The sequence below is a fragment of the Pantherophis guttatus genome, chromosome 2 (genome assembly GCF_059756535.1).
Source record: "Pantherophis guttatus breed Tessera chromosome 2, ASM5975653v1, whole genome shotgun sequence".
NCBI classification, from domain to species: domain Eukaryota; kingdom Metazoa; phylum Chordata; class Lepidosauria; order Squamata; family Colubridae; genus Pantherophis; species Pantherophis guttatus.
Window position 1 is genome coordinate 145983454 of NC_142064.1, and position 20723 is coordinate 146004176.

The window sequence follows — 20723 nt, forward strand, 5'->3', positions numbered from 1 at the left end:
ATGATTTCTTCCAACAACCAGTGTGCCAAACTGCTCAGAAAGTTAACAACCGGTTCTCCCGAAGTGGTGCGAACTGGCTGAATCCCACCACTGGAGACAGCTACACGCTGGAGAGGAAGAAGAGGCATGGCTGCCATATGGCTGTAACAGGCTGACTCTCATCATTTATTTATTTATTTTTGTCAAGAACATATTTGGTAATAAGTATAAGCATGGATTGGATACATAAAATAGATACAAATAGAGGAAACATTAGGACAGGGACGGTAGGCACACTGGTGCTCTTATGCACACCCCTTACAGACCTCTTAGGAATGGGGTGAGGTCAATGGGGTGAGTAGACAGTCTTAGGTTAAAATTTTGGGGGTTTTGGGATGAAACCACAGAGTCAGGTAGTGCATTCCAGGCATTGACCACTCTGTTGCTGAAGTCGTATTTTCTGCAATTGAGTTTGGTGCGGTTTACCATAAGTTTGTATCTACTGTGTGCTCATGTATTGTTGTGGTTGAAGTTGAAGTAGTCATTGACAGGTAGGACATTGTAGCAGATGATTTTATGAGCTACGCTTGGGTCATACAGAAGGCGGCGTAGTTCTAAATTTTCTAAGCCCAGAATTTCAAGTCTGGTGGCATAAGGTATTTTGTTGCGAGCAGAGGAGTGGAGGACTCTTCTTGTGAAATATTTCTGGACACATTCAATTGTATTAATGTCTGATATGCAGTGTGGGTTCCAGACAGATGAGCTGTATTCAAGAATTGGTCTAGCAAATGTTTTGTATGCTCTGGTTAGTAGTGTGATATTACCGGAGAAGAAGCTATGCAAGATTAGGTTTACAACTCTTAATGCCTTTTTGGCGATGATGTTACAATGGGCTTTGGCACTTAGATCATTAGATATGAGTACTCCAAGATCCTTGACAGAGTGAGGGTCATCATGAACAGTTGCTGCCCCCCCTCCATCGGATCCCGCCAATCCGCAGAGCTGAGATGATTAGTAGGATGCAGGAAGGAATGGTTGATGAAGACAATCATTCGTTTTTCCTGAGTGTTTTCTTTGGCTCCTGTATCCTAATTTTGTGCTGTGATCCTTGTGTTTATCTTGTTAACTTTTTTTTGGACTTGGATGTGCATCTAGATTTGGCCTTGCCTCAGGGAGTTTTCTTTGGAGGGGGGTGGCATTTGCCTGACAACTTATTGCTTTAATTTCCTGTGTGTGTGCTTGGACTTACTCACTAAACTGCTTGGGAGGGGAGTTTGTGACCTGGATGATTTTGGGGGATATTGCTATAACAAGTAGAGTTGTGCAATAGACATACTCCACTTGCACCTATTGCTGTGCATGTGACTTGAATCAGCACATTTTCTTTCAGATGCACCTTATTGTTAATAAATGAGAATAAAACCAGGGCTTCCAAGAAGTTATACCTGAAGAGCAAATCATACTAATGATCACTTTTCATTAGGTTTTGGCTGCTTATCAAATGTGTTTTTAAAAGTTTTTGCCAAGCAAAAGTAACAATAGCCTATAATCCAAGCAGCTGGACCACTGAACCCAACCCTTGCTTCATGCTAAACTGTTTTTAAAATGACATCACATTTTTTTCAGGTGTGCTTCAATCTCTCTGCAGGCTTTGAATCAGATGCATGCTGACCTTTTTTTCAGATTGCCCATTAGATGAAGATGGCATTCTGGTATCTTCTCTAAAGCACAGCATAAAGCCAAAGCTTTTATACCTTCACTGTTTTTGCATAATTCATATGTTTGATTTTTAACCGTTACACTTTTGATGCTTTTGGAGCTTTATAAGCCACATACATCTTTTGTTAAGTCAGTATTTACAGAAAATAGTTTAGCTAGTATTTAATCATGGAGTTAAGCCAATTTATTGGATTGGCTGCTTTGGGACCATATGTGCTGCTCAAGGTCTTTTCTGTGCAAGTTTTGAACTATCAACTGAAAGAGACAGTTCTTCACTATTATGTCAAGCCATGGTTTTTTAATTATGGTTTATTACCTAATATTCAGTAGGTTGGGTTCACATGTGCAACCATTAGAAGCTAGGGCTTAGTGCAATGCATGAATCAGATCACAGAAAAGTTTTTAAATGGTAGAGAAAATTAATGTCCTTTTTGTGTTGCTTGACAAATCTAGGCAAAGTTCTTAGAGGTTTTCAGCATCCTCCTGGCTTTAACAAAATCAAACAGCACCAGCGCTTGGAGTTCTGCGGGGAAGAGTCTGTTGACATTGAAAACACACATACACCCACCCAAAAAAACAGGCAGCAAGGCACTCTTCACATTAAATTTATTGGCTGGTTCAAAGCATACGTGGCCTATTCCACACACTGACCATGGGCATCACAAAACCAACATTATTCAGGAGAGATCAGGAAGCACCAGGAACAGAATGACTGCCACCCCTCCATGTATCCTGCTTCTCCATGTATCCTGTTTCTTCACCAGAATATGTACTGTAATGGGTTGAGTTGTTACCTGGGCAAACTACATCATCTTTCCCCAAGCTAGATATTTAATAAAGCAAGCCTAATTGCAAGGAAAGGTGTGCTGGAGAGCCAGTTGATGTGGATATCCAAGGGCAGGAACTGGGATCGACTGGATTAGCATAGCATAGCAGGAGCGGTGCAGAGATCCATTGGCATGGGAAGAGTTAGCACCAGGAATTTCTACTGTCTAGCTCTGCAAGGAACATGGAAATTGACAGCTATCAAAAGCAGGAAATCAGTACCAAAGCCCATAAAGGATAAGCCTGGAGTTTTTCAAAAACCTATCATTTATTTTTGGGATAAAGGGGAGAAGGTGCAAAGTTATTAGAATCCAAACTGAAGTTCTGTAATGTGCCAGAGCCATTTATAAGGAACCGATCACAGGAAATATTATTTAGGCTCCTACACCCTGTACCGAAATGAGTATTGTATGCTGCTCTCTACAAGGAAATGCACACTGGGAGGCCAAGAAGTAAAGCTGTGTAAAACATGGCAACATCAAAGTGTGTTGAAGGTGTTTCAATGCCATTCCTGCCTTGCCAGAAATCTCAGGCTTGGAACCCATCCTTAGCCATGGAATAGCCACTTTCAAGCTTAAGTGTTTTAAAGCTGGCAAGATTTATGCATCTGTGCAAGGAAACAATGCTGCTGTTTTCTCAATGTTTTAAGCCATCTTGCTTACTATCAAATGATGCTTTATTTTCTTAGTTAATTTGTAGGATTGGTTTGGCTAGGAAAAGGGGGAAATGCTGTGGTCCTCATGGGGAAAAATTTCTTGTATTTTACAACGAAAGCCAACTTCAATAATGGTCTAAAATTTAATTTCGTGTAGATAGCATATAATAAAGTTGTTTCAATTACACACTCACAAAAAATAAAACACCAAGAAGCAAAAGTTGGAAGGGCGAAATGAAAGAGAGGTTCTGCCTGGACATAGGCTGATGATCCAGACTTGTGGTGGTGGTGGAAGGGTCCATTAGATAGTGTGACATTGTGTACTTCCTGTGTCATCAACTTGTTCTTTTCCTGCTTTGAAGTAATGTAGCTACTGAGATTTTAAAACTGTTCCTCAACAGGGAAGGAGAAATATAAGTAAAAAGATAAAATAGCCAGAAAGGCAGTGTCCTAGTTTCCTGCAGAATCATTAAATTGGATTTGGCAGTTGGTAGGTCTACGACCAGAGACGTCTGTGCCTTAAGTCAGCTAGAAATTACTGATCCTGAAGGTGCAGCAGGTAGCATATTTGAAGCAAGCTGTTATTGAACTTGTTGCAAAATGGGATCAGGGAAAAAATCTTGAAAGTTTCCTTTAATTCGTACAAGTAAACTTGAATAATACCGTAATAGGGTGTCAGTTCAATTTCTGATTTTAACAACAGAAGGACAGAGAAATTACAAATTTTCTTTGTCCTTCTGAGAGAGAAAAAAGTTACAAAAGATCTTAAAGACTGGAAATAAAAGCCTTTGGAGTAATACAGAAGAAGACAGGAAAAGCTATCTCGATAGCCTATTACTGGGCAAATATTTTGAAGACTTGTGAGCTTCTGTTAAGTTTTTTTACAAAGCTACATACTTTATTGCCTGTAGCTCAAAAATGAGGAGGAGCAAGATGTATGAAAATACATATAATTACCAACAATAATATAGATGTTTATAAGAGGATTAGCCATGATTTGGGGTGATAGAAAGGACAGGATAAGATGAAGTAAAATGGTTTAAAGTACTATCACAATATTCTAATCAAGTTATAAATAATAATGAGATTATTGTGCCAGAAAAAGTTCCCAAAGCAATGTAAACAAAATGAGACAATAATAGAGGTATTAAAATTGGAATCACCGGACTGAGGATAAAAGCTATGATCTTATTTCCATATGTACAATTTTGGTGCTCAATTGGACATTCTTTTCAGGAAGAAAGATGCTTAATTCCCAGCTGCTTGCTTCCCCTTTCAATTGTGAATAACCTATCTCAGTATTTTTTGCAATTAAATTAAGGTTGTCTGATTCAATATGATTGGCTGACTCTAAGACATAGCTGCTGCCAGTTAAGCTTTCTGCAGTTTAATTTTTGCATATTAAACAATAGTAAGAGGCACCCACTGAAGATCAATAGAAGTTAGCAACCCTAAGATGGAGCTATCACCATGCATTTGATGCCTCAGTCATGGTGAAATTAATAGGAAAGCTACAACCTTAAATGCATTAACAAACATCCTTTGGGCTAATGTCACTCATAGTATGTATGAGCCACAGGTTAAGGAACCTCAACGGAAAACTACAAGCATCTCTTTCTTTAGATGAACTTCTATGTTCAAGCTTATAGAAGAAACTAACTGGAAATGGATTTCCTCACAATGTCTCTTCTGGGCCACCTTACATTACTGATGTCCTCATTTAAGTTTTTGGTACTTGGTCTGCTATACAACACTCTCTCTAACGAGCTCCAAGTCCTTTTGCAAATTATCTTTCATATGAATTATTGTAAGAATTACTGTGTGGATTCGGAAGTATGATTTAAGAGGTGAGAAATATTGTATTTGAAAACCTTATTCGTACCATATTGACTTCCATTTAACAATGTATTCTGCTTTCATCGTGTGCCTAAGTACTGAGAACTCATTCAAGGGTTCAAAAAGCTAGTAGAGAAGAGATTCCAGGCAAGTGTTCCCCTGCTCTCTGACCTTCTGCTTGTTCCCCTCCTTAAGAGGGCCAGGTCCCAGTTGCTTTAGCAATATTTTAAGAAACCAGTATATTCATCTGTAAGGAAATCTGGCAACTCCAAAGATATCAAGACACCGAAGGAAGCAGCAAAACAAAAGAACTCAACAAGCAACAGGGAAAGGATGCCCAGCTGATCTAGTATACCAGTCACCTTTTGGCTCTGGTTGAAAGGGAAAATAGAGGAGGCGGTGTGGATTGGGATCTGGTCTGAAGTAATCTGGAATAACAGTCAAGATATTGACATGCAAAATAGCACCTGCAACCAGGTGTAAAGAGTTCTTTACCCAGAGTATAGAGCTACACATAGACCAAGGCACATGGACCACAAGCAAACACAATAGATAGAAGTGGAAAATAGCTTAAATACTGATAGTGCTACTCCTCTGCGTTTCAAATCTGTCTTGAATCAGATAAATTAGTTCTTATCAGAAGTGAGTTATGCCTTTGGCCACCAAGGGGCAGCACTCAATGCTCCTTTGCATCATGGGTGCAAAGGGGGGGGGGATTCTTTTTTTTTTCTTTCCCCAATATGCCTATTCTGATAATTTCCGTGGTCTTTTCATATAACAAAATGGTGGGAAACTGGGCTGTCCACTGTAAGCAATCATGATCTGAAATGCTTCTATGTGGCAGAGGTTACCTAACCTCAACTAAGCAATTAAAGCTGATATTAAAGTAACTTCTAATAGAGCCAGATTTCAAGAATTTCCGTAGCTCTAGCATTTACTGATTTTCAAGGAAAGAATTAACATCCCTACTGGACCATTAATGAGGTTTAAGAAATCAAGAATAAATAACAGTGATGGGGGAGGGGGGAATCACAGGAGAAAGTATAATCATAGAGACTACTTCAGCTGCTAACTCACTGAAGAAGTCATCAAGGTTAAGTGAGACTTTTGGTTTCAGAAATTCCTATCTCCAAAGACAAATATAATCACTCCATCCTACGGTCCATGTGTAGATTATAAGGAGCTCAAGTACCATTTTATGACTCCCTCAGTACCGTATGATTTGGTACCGTAGCAATTCAAACCAAGCAAAGATGGCACTTCAAAAGAACGCCTTCAAAAATTAGCTTCCTCTATTCTATAATTGCCCTCCATTCTGTGTTCTTTAGTTAAAATAAAAATAAGTATCAGCCCCACCTATTAAAAAGTTGGCTGGTTCTTGGTCTGAGAGAACTGGAGGGATGAACCAAATGTCCACAGAGAAGCATTTCCCTGAAGTTTCCTTCTTTCTGGAATAAATCTGGAGAAATGAGAAGACAAAGACTTCTTCCTTATCAAGATGACTCCTGACTGTACCTTAAGGTAGAAAGCCTCCATGGTAGCTTTTTTTCTTCCAGTAAAATACAGAATGTACAGAAATATGAAAATAAAACTTGAAAAAGAAAAGCAAGAATAGTTGAGTAAAGATCAACTTGTTTACTTAAAGATGAAAGGTGAGGGGGAAAAATCTAGGCCCATGTAGATTCTCTTTGGGACAAGAGAAGCAGAGTTAAAAAATCTGTCAGTCTTTCAAGAATCTATTAATATAACTTCAACAGTAATTCCTATAGTCTTGGTGGGCTCTGCTTCCTGCCCTGGCCTACCTTCAGGGATGACAAGAATGGAGTTAGTAGCAGAAATGCAATGGTTACCATACTCTTATCGGAAAAGATGACATCTGGAATATCAAGGCAGGATAAGAGGAAAGAAAAGACGAGCCCTCAGATTGTTGGAAAGAAAAGACAACGTGTGAAAGAAGATGTCGATTTGAGAAAAGAAAGATGGATTTGGTGCTACCTCTTATGACAAGGGTTCCCAACCAGGGTGGGGTGCATGAGATGATATCCCAGGGGGTGCGAAAATTTGGGTTTAGAAGTTTCAAAATTATAGTGTATATGCATAATTATATGCATATAATTATTTATTTTTGTAAAGGGTGCGAGAATATATCAGAAGCATTCTAGGGGTGCGGGGTATAGAAAAGATTGGGACACCCCTGTCTTATGAGAAGCCACAGATGCCATGAAGGAAAGATAGGCAGTAGTCTGAGAGCAATAAGTAGACAAGGACATGATGTGCTCAGAATCAGAATCAGAACAGAGCTGGAAGGGACCTTGGAGGTCTTCTAGTCCAGCCCCCTGATCAAACAGGAGATCCTATGCTATTTCAGAAAAGTGACTGTCCAGGCTCTTCTTAAGAAGAGATACTGTCCAGTCTTTTTTCTGATCCTGTGACAATAGGATCAGAAGGTAAAGTAGGACTATAGCCTTTTAAGGTGTTTTTGTCATTTGGGATTATATTAAATCAAATGGAAGATATACCACTCCCATTTTGGCCATTTGGAATCCAACTGAGATTGCATTCACACAGTCCCTGGGGTTCTCAAGACCATAGACAAGGGATTCAGGAACTGCACTGAGTTCTTGGTGACCACTTCTGCTAAACGGGAGCCTTGGATGCCTTTCACACATGATGGGATCGCTGCTTATTAAGGCCACGAGTCAGCACCACTGGAAGTAGGCATTTTTTTTTTTACTTTTTTTTGTTCTGCAGTTTGTTTGACCCTGTGAATTAAAGGCAATTGTTTGACGTTTTTCAGATTTCTAGAGCTGCTCATCTGCTTTCTTTGCCTGCACAAACCTTAATTATATGCCATGCAGATGAAGGGGAATTCCATGGTGATCTCAACCTGTCCTGGTCCTTTTTCCCAGAAAGGGAGCAGAAAAAAGTTGCTTATCAGATAGAGGAGCATTGAAGAGCTGAACAGGAAAATGTTCTCTTCCCCATGACTCACAATTTGAAGCGTTAAGGTAGCTTTCTAGCTTCACTTCTGTCTTAGAAAGCAAAGTTGACATCACTTTTAAAAGTGAAGTAAACATCATATTTGAATGGAAGGAAGTCAAACAGTTAAGAAAGGCTTGAGGCTTCTGAGTAAACACCTACTGGATCAGTTTCTTAAAATTACCACTAGCACCCTTCAGTAGTGGGAAACAACGCACTAACTGTCAAAAAGGCTTATTTTGGAGATTTGTTTTTTTAAGATTCCCTTACAAAATTTGCTTTAAACAATAACAGGCAATGAATCCTCTGTTTTATATCACTTCATTTGGGAGCTTGTTTGAGAAGATCTGAAGTAGTATTTCTCCACTTACACTCCCTTGATGCATTTAATTAACTCTCACCACCCCAGCCAGCATCGTGCTGCTTAGGAATTATGAGAATTGGAGTCAACACATCTGGAGACCACCAGATTGGGGCTTGACAACTGAGGAAATTAACACTGGTTACCATTTAATGTTTAAAATGCTTTAGTTGCATTACCTTGTCAACCTTACAATAGCCCTATAAAGTTGGTCAGTGCTATTCTCCCTTTCAGTACCGATGACCTGAAGCTAACTATGCACCTTCTCAAAGTAAGTTCACAGAAGTGAGAACTGATAGGGAAGCCAAGCCTATCACACCTGGGATAAAGCAAGTTCCTATCATGATTCTCTTGGAAAACTTTGTAAACCATGAGAGGTGTCTGTGGCCAGCACATAGGACTGTTTAGATTCAACAAGAGCAGTAAAACAAGATTGTGAGCAAGCTCCTGGCCTTCTTTGGTGCTTCCAAGTTGATGTGCTTAGTGGGCCTTGCAAGTTGTCAGAGCTTGCCAACCTGCAGCCATCTAAGTGTTTGGCAGTGGTTAGGGAACCTGGGGCCTTCCGGTTACTGCTAAACTACAAGTCCCAGCAACACTCTGTATGACTTAGGAGGCTGGGAGTTTTAATTCCACAACAGCTGGAAGGCCACAGCCTTTAGATTCAATCTAAACATACATGGCAAATTCGTTCCTAGGGTGGGCTGGCTTTGTGAGTGGTACTTTACAGGAAGGCAGCTTGGTTTTGGGGGTACTGGTTGGAGAAGGGCTCTTTGCAGGGAGGGATGAGAAGGAATGTGATACGAAGAGGTAGGAGGCGGTGGAAGAAAAGAGCAGGGGGAAGCCATCTCCACTCCCAAGACCATTGGTGGTTATTGCTGGGACTACCACCAGGCTTTGAACAGGGTATGGTCCGAAGGGCAGAGGGCTGGCTCAAGAAGCCCGGAACAATGTGGGAAGGCTGCCAGTGGTAAGAGGTATCATCAACATCACCATCGTAAATAAGGCCAGTGTGGCTTAGTGAGGGAAGAGGGGATCTGCGACTGGGACTTTTGCAAAGAGGTGAGCTTCGTGCCTCTCTCAGTGGCCCAGGGGGACCTTGCCGGCGTGGCCAGCCTCACTTCTCTATCTCGGCTCTCTGCTCCTTCCTTGATTCGGTCACCACCTGCAGGGAGAGAAAAGGCGGTGAGAGCAGCACAGGGCAATCCTTCTCCAATCTGGCGCCCCTCGGGAATTTTATGAAATTAGATTTCTTTTGGTTGACTGAAATAACAACAAAACTCTAATTAGGCCTCTGGAGTTTTGTTTTGTTTTTCTTTGTTTTTTGCTATGCCCTAGGCTTAGGTCCAACCCCCACAACTTAAAAATCACACCTCTGCCCCGAGTTCTTCTTTCACACAAATGTCCCATATAAACAGATCATTGACTTGCCTCTCCATCCTGGGTTTCAATGGTTTTGATCAGCACCGTCTTCCGGGTATGGCTCTCTACGCTTGGATCCGGCTCTGAAACTAAGGAGGAGGAAGGTTTGAGAGAGAAAAGGCTCAGCATTCAAGGCCCCTCACTCTTCCCCATCCAGGGTCATGCAGGGGACTGAGAACTACAACTCCCAAACACCCAGCAGCTCAGTTATCTTCTTTCATTCATAACTCCCGTCATGAAAGACCTCTGGCTACCAGCTGGGAGAAATTAGGAAGAAAGGAAAGTGGAGGGTGGGGGGAATGAAGGAGCCTTGGGGTTTCTTTCCAAGAAAAAGCAACTGAGGCTAAGGCATGATTGCCAGTACAACTTGAGATAAGGGAGCCTCCAAAAACCAGGCTTGTTCCCATCGAGCCAAAATGCTCCCCTCAAGTTATTGCTCGGTAGAAACAAAGCGTGTGCAGAATATGGCCAAAGGGATGTTTGGGTCCAACCAGAATATTGCTGACATCTATGCCACTGCTACCATCTCTTTCAGAAGCCCATAACTTTGTCAAAGAACACAAAGCATGTAGGTGCATTGAGGAGCCATGCTGGCTATTGGCTCACCTGCGGTTCTGATGCTGAAAGATGCCATGGATTGGACAGGCACTGCAATCCTGCAGGGAACATACAGCAGGCCATTACAGTGAGCATTACGGAAACTTCTACAAGTTCATTTCCAAGTTCTTTTCCTTTTAAATGGCATCCCTCCTAGAAAGGAGAAGGTCGCCTTCCTTCTCACATACTCCTGTAAAATTTTGTTCAGAACTAGGTAAAAACAAGGAGTATCTTTCCCAAGACAGCTGTAGATAAACCTTCTGGTGCCCACCCCTCCTACTATCTAAAATACATGCCACAAAACAATTCTGGCTTATATTATTCCAGAGACTTTCCTACATACACCTGGTCTGATGGTCACATGCCCAGATATGAAAATGCTGAGAGGAGATGGAGGAGAGAGCATTAGAGCAAGTTTGGTGGAAACAGGGAAGTGCCTCTACCTATCAGGAAGGTTAGGAAAAGAAAAGACTGGAGACTTTTAGGAGCGAGGAGCAGGACTCATTTGTTTGAATTAAAGTTTCAGGGAAAGAAAATGGGTTGGGTGCGGACAGGAAATTTTCAGATGGTCAGCCTTCTGCAATCTGGTCCTCTCTAGGTGCCTCCCACACAGTATGTGACTCCTGTCTGTGCTGATTAGGAACTCATAAAATTGCAAATCCCAAGGCTTCTGAAGGGCAACCTGTGGGGGAAGGCTGGATGGAAGACGTTGCAAGAGACCGCACCCACCAACACGGATGTTGTGTTGGAGCAGAAATTGGTGGAGCCCAATGAATACCGGTAGCTTTTGTGGCTCAACCTTCATGTCTGCTTCATGCTCAGTGTATTGGGTAAGTCCTTATCTACCCAAAACCAATTTACATTTTCCGGTGTTTTGTGTCTTACCATGCTGCCTGCAGTAGCCACTCAGCAGTGGCACCCATGACATTCAAAATGTGCCCATGAACCTAAAAGATGACCAGGGCAGGATCTGACCACTGTTGACCTACCTACTTTCCTCTCCTTCCAACAGCTTGCGGTAGGTGGCAATTTCAATGTCAAGAGCCATCTTGACATTCAGCAGGTCCTGGTACTCCCGGAGGTGCCGAGCCATCTCTTCCTTCATGTGCTGAATCTCCTGCTCCAGCCGCCCCACTGTCTCTTGGTAGGAGCCCACCTCAGCTCCATATTGGTCTTCAAGATCTCGCATCTGTCTCAGCAGGGCTTCATTCTAGCAAGATGAAGAGCAAGCCGCACCAAGATTGACATCCATGAAATGGATACGCTGACCCCCAAAATCTCACTCATTCACACGCAATTAAGGTGATCCTGGGGGTGCAGAGCTAACTTCTGGCCTCAACAGACTTTAAGAACAGTTGAGTGCAGATAGCTTGACAGCACTCAAGGTGGCTTCTTCTCTTCATTTTATTGTATTTATTTCATTTGCAGTCTGCCTTTCCATCATAAATGGTGCTTGAGGCTACTGACAACCAAATTAAACTGATTAAAATGCAACTGAATTAAAGAATGAACAACAGCTAGTTACCCATACCTGTTTCAGTTACTGACAAATCATCCTAAAGTCTCCAAAACTGCCTGAACAAGGTCTTTGCCACTACCAGGAAGTTGAAGAAGACAGAGTCAATGTAGTGATTCTCTAGAGCCTGGGAGGAGCTATCACCATTGTGTTCCTGTCAAACTTGCTCCAGTGAGGATAAAGCAGAAACGAGGTGCTTACTACCTGAAGATCTTAAAACCCAAGCAGACTCAGGTGAAGGAAGACGGCTTCTCAAAATCCTTGATCCTATATGATACAGGATTTTTGCTGGTCATAGCCAGAAATTTGATTGCTGTAATCAATCTTTCCTTTGGGATTTCACCATGCAGAGCAGGACACAGGGAAGCTAAGACAGCATTGTCAGCTGACCTGTGACTTTCCCTCTCTTTTGTTCTTTGACCTATGCCACAAACTGCTACTGAACCAGGTTGAGAGCAGGAGGAGTATTTTACTCACTGTTCCTTTGAGTCCATCCACCTCACAGGTCAGGCTCTGGATCTGACGGCGAGATTCATTCATCTCCTGTTTGGCCTGGCGAAGGGCCTCGTGATTCCGATTGGCTGCATCTGACAGGTCAGCAAACTGCAAAGAACAGCAATAGCAATAGCACTTAGACTTATATACGGCTCTGCAGTGGTTTACAGACCTTTCTAAGTGGCTTAAAGAGTCAACATATTGCCCCCAACAATCTGGGTCCTCATTTTACCAACCTCAGAAGGATGGAAGGCTGAGTCAACCTTGAGACAGTGAGAACTAAACTCCTGGCAGTGGAATGCAGAGTTAACCTGCAAAACTGCATTCTAACCACTGCGTCACTACCCAAGAATCTGGGAACATCAAGAGAAGGGGAAGAAGGAACCCCAAAATAACTCCTAACGAGACCCTACCGGAACTCATTCACAATTATCTAGCTGGAGGGGAATTGATAACACAAGCCCAAGGTCCACACAGAACTCTTCTCACGAGCCTCTTTTCCCTCTGTGGAAATTTCACAGAATAGCCAGGGACCACAGCATTGGACCCATTCTTTATACAGGTAATCCTCAAGTTACAACCGTAATTGAGCCCACAATTACAGTCATAAGTCATGATGATTGTAAAGCATGTGACCGGTGCATGTCACCATGTGACCGGACCCAATTTTATGACCTTTTTTATGGTGGTCGTTAAGCAAACCTATTGTTCGCTATGCTTGGTTTTGCTGGAAATCAAAAATAGATCCAGTTTCTGACACATGCATCATAAATCACAATCATGTGACTGTGGGATGCTGCAAATGGCAATAATAAATGCCGGCTGGCTGCAAGCGCCAAAACTGTAAGTCATGTGATGGTGGGAGAGGGGCAAATGTCAGAACTTTAAATCAGAGTCACGAATGGCTTTTTCAGGGTCTGACGTAATTTCAAACGGTTGCTAAGCAACTGGTCATAGAAGTCAAGGATTACCTGTAATATTCTACAGCAGTGGTTGGATTTCCCTCAGTGAGGAAAATCTGATACGCATCATCAGTCTGATTTATGACTGTCCCTCTACTTTCTTTGTTGTTGTTGTTTTTAATATTTTTATTCAACATTTTTAACCTTTAAAATCACAATTACACTATTACAGCTTTCTGTTATTAGAATTTTTTCTTAATTTCAACTTATCCATAGGCCTATTGTTTTATACATATGCATTCTTATTTCATAGTTACTTATTTGTATAATATATACAATATTTACATGTCTACTGTACTCTAAATATATATTTTTCGTTTTATTATCTTCCCTATACATTCACTATACATTGATTTTAGACTTCTTTTCAAGCCAATTATACCATCTGTTCCATGTCTCATAATACACTGTTTCCTCTCTGTCCCTCAATTCCAGCGTTAATTTGTCCATTTCTGCGCATTCTAGCACCATTTTTATGGTCATTGCATTTGATGGAGTGTTTTCTTGCTTCCAATTTTGGGCAAATGTAATTATGGCTGCAGTGATTATATGGAGCATGATGTACTGAATTTCTTTACTTATATTTCCTTTTACTATACCCAAAAGGAATAACACTGGCTTCATATGAATTTTTTGTTCAATAATTTCCTCCAACCAAGCTTTACATCAGCGCATGCATCTAAAGAGCGACAAAGAGGCGTTGTGCCACATGTCAAGAAGTAGGAGGGAGTCAACCTGCACCCTAAGTGGTTTATTATTTTGCTATATCAATAAGTTTTTTGGCAATAAGAAAATTCCTTTTCCACTAAGCAGCTATTTTCTTGATGCATCAAAAAAGACAGCATTTATTCCATGTTAGGGCTCCCCCTACTGGCTGGGGAATTCTGAGAGTTGAAATCCACTCATCTTAAAATGATTAAGCTTGAGAAAAACACTGCTCTGATGAATTACAGAGGTGCCTACTCAAGCCATTTCCAAATGTAATCTCTTTGTCCTGGACTTAAAAAAACGTTCTCTTTTGTCATGGGACAGTGAGATAGGGCGGCATATAAATCTAATAAAATCAATAATGCATAGCAATAGCAATAGCACTTAGACTTATATAACGCTTCATAGTCCTTTTACAGCCCTCTCTAGGCGGTTTACAGAGTCAGCATATTGCCCCCAATAGTTTGAGTCCTCAACGGGAATATGCATCCTGCATATTCCCATTAAGGTCATCTTCCTTACTCTCTACAACGTTTCGCAAAGGCATCCTGTTAATCGCGCGGTAACCCCACCTCCTCCTTCTTATCCCCCCCCCCTAGTTTAGGCACCTTGGATTTGTACCACTCCTCGGACTCCTGCAGGTTCTTGACCGCAATGCTTTCATACTGAGTGCGGATCTCTCTCAGGGCGGCGGTCAGATCCGGCTTAGTCTGCTCCGCCTCCACTTGCACCTGCTGCTGGCTATGTATGCTCACTTGCATGTCGTTCAGCTCCTGTATGCATCAGGCGGGGGGTGTGGGGTGTGGGGAGAGGTTATCAGACACACCAAGATAGATCCTTATAGGGTAAGCATCACATACGCCGCCATACTACGTAAACAGATAGGTGAGATTAGGGACCATAATTCAGTAGCGAAAAGCATAGCACAGAGAAAACAATCTTGACAGAGAACTGCTCAGAAATAACATCACATGGAAGAGAGACACCCAAAAGATATATTCCCACAGATCATTAAAATGCAAAAGCAGCCACCGGCCACTTGTATTACTTCCTCAAGTGGATCTGCCCTGCAAAACTACAGTGCAGACCAGTCATCCAGCCCACGCATCCAAGGGTGGGGCTGGAGATGCAGATGTTTTCCTGCCAGGCACCACTAGATGGCCCAGAAGCAACATCTTTGCTGCAGGGTTGCCTTAAAAAAATAATAATAATTGCAAATCCAAGGGCAGGGAACCTGTCACCTTCCAGATGCTGTTGAACTTTCAGCTCCCAGCATCTCTAACTCTCAAGCGTAATAGATGGGATTGGAGGATCTAGAAGCCATGGGATTTCCTATCCTGGCTACATTAGTCTCCCATCATCCTTCTTGAAGCATCTGCTCTGCTCATTGTGGCACCACCTACCTCCTTCCATGACTGATACCATTACCTTTGGGAAGATACACTACTATGGGATAGGATGATTTCCTACAGCAGCCCCAAAATGGTCCTGTTTCACATAGATCTACAGTTGTTCAAAAAAGCCAAATCTATTAGCCAGTGAATGGGGCATCAGTTGCACACCATCCAGTGGTGAAATCCAATTTTTTTTACTACCGGTTCTGTGGGCGTGGTGTGGCTTGGTGGGCGTGGCAGGGGAAGGATACTGCAAAATCTCCATTCCCACCCCACTCTGGGGCCAGTCAGAGCTGGTATTTGCCAGTTCTCCGAACTACTCAAAATTTCTGTTACCGCTTCTCCAGAACCTGTCAGAACCTGCTGAATTTCACACCTGATGCCAGCCCATTACTACTCCTTACCTCCTCGTGCAGTTTCTTGAGGAATTCAATTTCATCCATGAGGGACTCGATCTTGCGCTCCAGTTCCAGGCGTGAAAGGGTGGCATCGTCCACATCCTATCAGGGGGGACAGGAGGGGGCGGGGTTGGGGGGGGGAAAGGAAGGCTGATCAGAACCCCAGCAAGTTGCCTACCACTTTCCATGTTAATTTAAGGAGTAAAATGGACAGCGCAGAGAATGGGAAGAGGGGTCGTCGGGTGGCCTGCTGCTGGCCTGGGATTCCAGGGACAGAGCGTGCTTCCAGCACAATCAGAAGCTTACGCAGCTGCCAAACAGAGATTTCGAAAACAAGGCTTGCAGCTTAAAGCATATGAACCCACAGAAACAAACATGGACGCATGCATGCGTTGCCATGTAAACAAGAAAACAAAAAAGCAGGGCTGTCTGCACGTGGCAGGGTGATCATGAATCTGAAAGGACCCGTGCAGGGAGGGGCGTATAAGAGGGTGCGGGAGCCAAGCATGCCATTCCCTCCTCTAGTGCTCTCCCGTCCAGAAGAGGCTTGGCTCACCTTGCGAAAGAGAACCAGGTTGTTTTCAGCATCTTCTCGCTTGTGCATTTCCTCATCCATCCTGTAGAGGGCAGAGAGCAGCCCCAAAGCAGAAATTGGGAGAGAATGCTACAGAATTGGTTGCTATCATCTCGCCGATGCGGTCCACAACTTTTAAGCAAACTCAGCCCTAGCCCACATAATTAAACACGCGTTGATACCAGAAATAATATTCCATCTCTTCTCTTTTTCACTTCTATTTTCAGGCAACCAAGCAAAATAGAACAGCTTGGCAAATGTGCTATACGAGTTAAGATTCAGGCCTTATTCTTGCTTCTAGACATTGATCACACCTAATTCTTAACCTATGCATGTGATATTAAAAGATTACATAAACCTCTCTGCAACCTAAAATAATTGTACTGTACCGTAGGCACCGTTAAAAATAAATAAGTAACATCCCTGTTCACAGTTTCTCTGACCTCTAAAGTAAAAAGAAGAAAGCACTAGAAATGGGAAAGAGTGGAGATGCAGCTGGAATGAAGTTAAGTAGCTTGAAAATTGATTTTTAGAAACCATTTTCATTCCATGCTCCTTGCAGAATTAACAATTTATAAGACTATTTTGGGTAAAGACCAAAGCATCTGAAAAATATGGATATTGGAGGATAACTTCTATTTTTTTTCCTGTCCCAAGAGGACATGTAAGATGGGGAAGAAGGAGGAGAATATATTAGAAAAAAAGGTGCTCCATAATATTTTGCATGTCTAAATGAGTCTAGCTGCCTCTCTTCCAAGATTTGGCATCTAATGTTCATCTCTTCTTTCCTTCTTCCCACCTCCCCATCTGCCACAGCAGGAGCCCTGCCAGCTTGGAGGAGAACCAATCACATTTCACAATGCCCAAGGGAACACAGTCACACTTCTCTTCCACTTGAATATAAATATGTATGAAAAATAAATGAAAAAGCAGAAAAAAACATTTCTGCTGCAAAGAAGCAAGGTCCTGCAAGGCCACTGGGTCCCCATCGTCGTTGTCGTTTGTCCCTGGAGTTTGCAACCCTAGCTGCAAACCATTGCTCTTTCCTTTGCCAATTTGCATTGATTCTTCCATGTCCTCTGACCGCCATTCAGAGAGATCTCCAACCAGAGAGGGTCTCCTAAGGGTGTCCTCTGCTACATCCCTTCCCTGGGCTTCCCAGGTGTCACAGAAGAGATTGCCACCAAGCCAAACAAGTGGTGGAGTTCCATCTGGGCCAGAAGGTTCCTCCCTCTTCCCACTCCCCACCCATTTCTCCTGCCCCACCCCATATTTAGCCCAGCCTCTTTTCCAAATGCCTGGTTTTCTTGCCTTGCTGCCCTTCAACAGTCTCCCCCTCCCTCCTCCCCATCACGTCATGTCTGCCAGACTCATCCCTACCACACCCTTCTCCCCCTTCACCTCTCCCCCCCACAAGCTCATCTCAAGGACCTCTTTTCTATGCACAGCACACCCATCCCATCTGCATCTTCTCTTCTGCGCCCCAGTCCAAGGCTGAGCAGCTTCCTTCCCCTCCAACCTCTGATATACTAAAACTCTTCATTATGGTGACACAGGGTCTGCCTGACAGCTATCTCTTCTTCTGCTTCTTCCTAAATGCAACACTTTGAGAGACCCAGAATGAGTCTGGGACACAGCTGCCCACAAAGGAGGGAAGTCTCACTACTACAGCGTTCAGAGCAGCTTACTCTTGCTTAGGAACACAGCCCAACTTTTTTTTTTCTTAAGGCAGGAGATAAACCGGATTCCTGACCCAGGAGATCCAAATCATTAGAATTCCTTTATCATCACAGAGGATAAAAGGCTACAATGCAAAGACACGGGTCTTCTGACTCTTATGCAGTTATTCTTTTATTCAAACTATACACCTTTGCTTTCTATATACCGGTAGGTAGCAAAGAACAAGAATCCATTATTATACATCCATTATTCAGCAGGCATACATTATTCGGCTCCTACTAATTTATTCATCACCTTACAAAGTGCAGAGAGCCATCCGTTTTTACAGTTCGCTTTTTATTTTCCCCTGGGCCATCCTTGGGGCCAGCTGATCTCTCCTGTAATCAATCACCCTTCTCTTTGGAAGTCCATCCCAACTCCTCAGCTAACCACCTCATCATTGGCAAGAAATCCCTTTTTTTTTTCAAAGACAGGGAGTTACCTGAGTCTTCTGAATTTGGGTCTAGGAAAAGCACTCTGCATATGTTTAAGGCATTCTCTTTTAGGGCTGCAGAGACATGATTTTTGTTAAGCAAAGTGAACAGATTCAGCCCAATTTAAAAAGCCGACGTTCCCTCTCTATTGGACGCCCCCTTACTATTCCAATATAAGAGAGCGAATTTTCTATACGTTTAATTAACCCATTCGCTCCATCTGCCCCACCTCTGTTCTAAAACCGGACAGGGAACTCAAACTTTCGTTTTATTCCCCGGATCCGGGCCGGACCCCCCCACCCCCACCGCACCCCCGAGTTATCCAGTTTTGGGGGACTCACCTCTGCTTGAGGGCGGCCAAGTCCTCGGCCAGGTTGTCCCTCTCGACTTGCAGGCGGTCTCGGTCCTTGCCCAGCGAGTCCACCTGCCGGCGCAGCTCGCGGAGCTCGTCCTGGAAGAGGTCGGAGGCGCGGGTGGGCTCCTTGGCGCGGGACTGGCCCAGCTCGGTCAGCAGGGCGGCGTTCTGCGTCTCCAAGTAGCGCACCTTCTCGATGAAGCTGGCGAAGCGGTCGTTGAGCTCCTGCAGCTCCTGCTTCTCGTTGCTGCGGGTGGCCAGGAACTCCTGGTTCAGGGCATCGGCCACCGAGAAGTCCAGCTTCTCGGAGCTGTAGGCGTAGCGGTGCGGCGGCGCAGCCACCATCCCCGGCGCGCCGGTGCGCAGGAACAGGGCGCTGCCCCCGCCGCCGCTCCCGCGGTAGGAGCGCAGGGAGGCTCCGGCGGAAGGCGTGCTCAGAAACCGCGTGGCGGACGAAGCCGAGGCCAGACGGGACGAGGAGGAGTAGGGCATCGGCGACAGCATGACCGACGGCCCGAAAGTGCGGCGGTAGGAAGTGGCGCGGATGCTGCTGGAATGGCTCATGGCTGCTAAACTGGGCTGGGCTCCGAGCAGGTCCGAGCGGTGGGTGGCTAGGAGCAAAAGGCGATGAGTCCGGAGATGCTGCTTTATAAACGATCGGTCGGGGATTGGGGAGCGGGGGGTGGGGGTGGGGGTGGGGGGAGAGCGGCAAGCTCCTCCCCGCTCCTCCTCTCCCTTGCATGCAGCCCAGAACTCCGCACTGCAGCCCGTCGACTTGGGGGGGTGGGGTGGGGTGGGGGGAAGGGAGCCACCCAGCCGCCGCGTCCTGCCAAAGGCTGCTCACTCCGGGCGGGGGAGGAGGAGGAGGAGGAGAAGAGGAGGAGGAGGGCGATCACCCCAGCGGCCCGCCCTGCTCCATCTCCCATCCAGGCGACCCGGCCCACCCTGTGGCCGGACGGCCTGCCAGAAGCGCCCCGTGCTAAAAGTCCGCGACGGCCCGGCGCTTACTTGTGAGTAAGTGTCCGCTCGGTTGCCTCTGGGACACCCCCTCCGATTCGCGGGACGGGATTTTTTCTTTTCTGGAAAAGGGAAGTGTGTGTGTGTGAGTGGGGAGGGGGGGAGTTATGCGGTTATTGGGCGCGGGTGAGGGTCTTCTTGCCCCCAACCGTGGCAGGAGGAAGAGAGCACCTGACCTCTCTTCCCGGTTCTGGAGTTGGAAACCAGACGCAGCAGCTGAATGAATGAAACCGGCCTTTGAGGCAGAAGAGCAGGGCCGAAATAAGATCGCATTCATATTAATGAACCTGTATCTTAGCAGGGAAGCGCAGGCGGGGGAGCTTTTCATGTATCCCTAAAGCTGGGGTTTACTTTTAAAAAGAAAAGGCGTCATCGGTAGCATTCGGATCGCCCATAATCATTCCGCAGTAGAAATGGTATCCTTTTTGATATGGGACTGAAAAATATTCAGTTCCAGAAAAGGCACAGCGGAGAGTGAAAGGCTGGGCTAATCCTTGAAGCAAGGAAAGACTCCAGCAATCCCGTCTTCCACGGCCGCTTCTTTTTGCCGATGGTGATTTTATCTCCTTCGCACATTGTGTTTTCTGCCTTTTGCCTGCCATCAAATAGCTTCCCAGGAGCTGTGGCAGAAACGGATTCACAGTCAAGTCAGGAGAGGTGCAGAAGAGAAGCTGGGCGCCGGCGCTTTGAGAAAGGGGTTTGCTCATCGGCACTGCATGAAACTCCGGACATGCATTTGGTGCGCACAAAAGATGCAAGTCATGGGCAATGCAGACAACTG

The 20723-nt window shown here is 44.3% G+C and overlaps 1 protein-coding gene across 2 annotated transcripts; it reads right to left on the reverse strand.

Annotated features, from left to right (window-relative positions):
* Positions 1-8502: 8502 nt before the first annotated feature.
* PRPH (peripherin) lies at positions 8503-19679 on the reverse strand. Of its 2 annotated transcripts, XM_034412555.2 has the most exons (9): positions 18912-19585; positions 16400-16460; positions 15850-15945; positions 14660-14824; positions 12364-12489; positions 11360-11580; positions 10380-10429; positions 9783-9862; positions 8503-9516 (listed from the first exon to the last, which is right to left on the reverse strand). In XM_034412555.2, exons 1-9 carry the CDS (start codon positions 19487-19489, stop codon positions 9469-9471), a joined length of 1425 nt encoding a protein of 474 aa, XP_034268446.2. In that variant the 5' UTR covers positions 19490-19585; the 3' UTR covers positions 8503-9468. The 2 variants fall into 2 exon arrangements, with proteins under 2 accessions (XP_034268446.2, XP_087743103.1); XM_087886977.1 differs by lacking the exon at positions 10380-10429 and having other exon boundaries at positions 9391-9516; positions 18912-19679.
* Positions 19680-20723: the final 1044 nt, after the last annotated feature.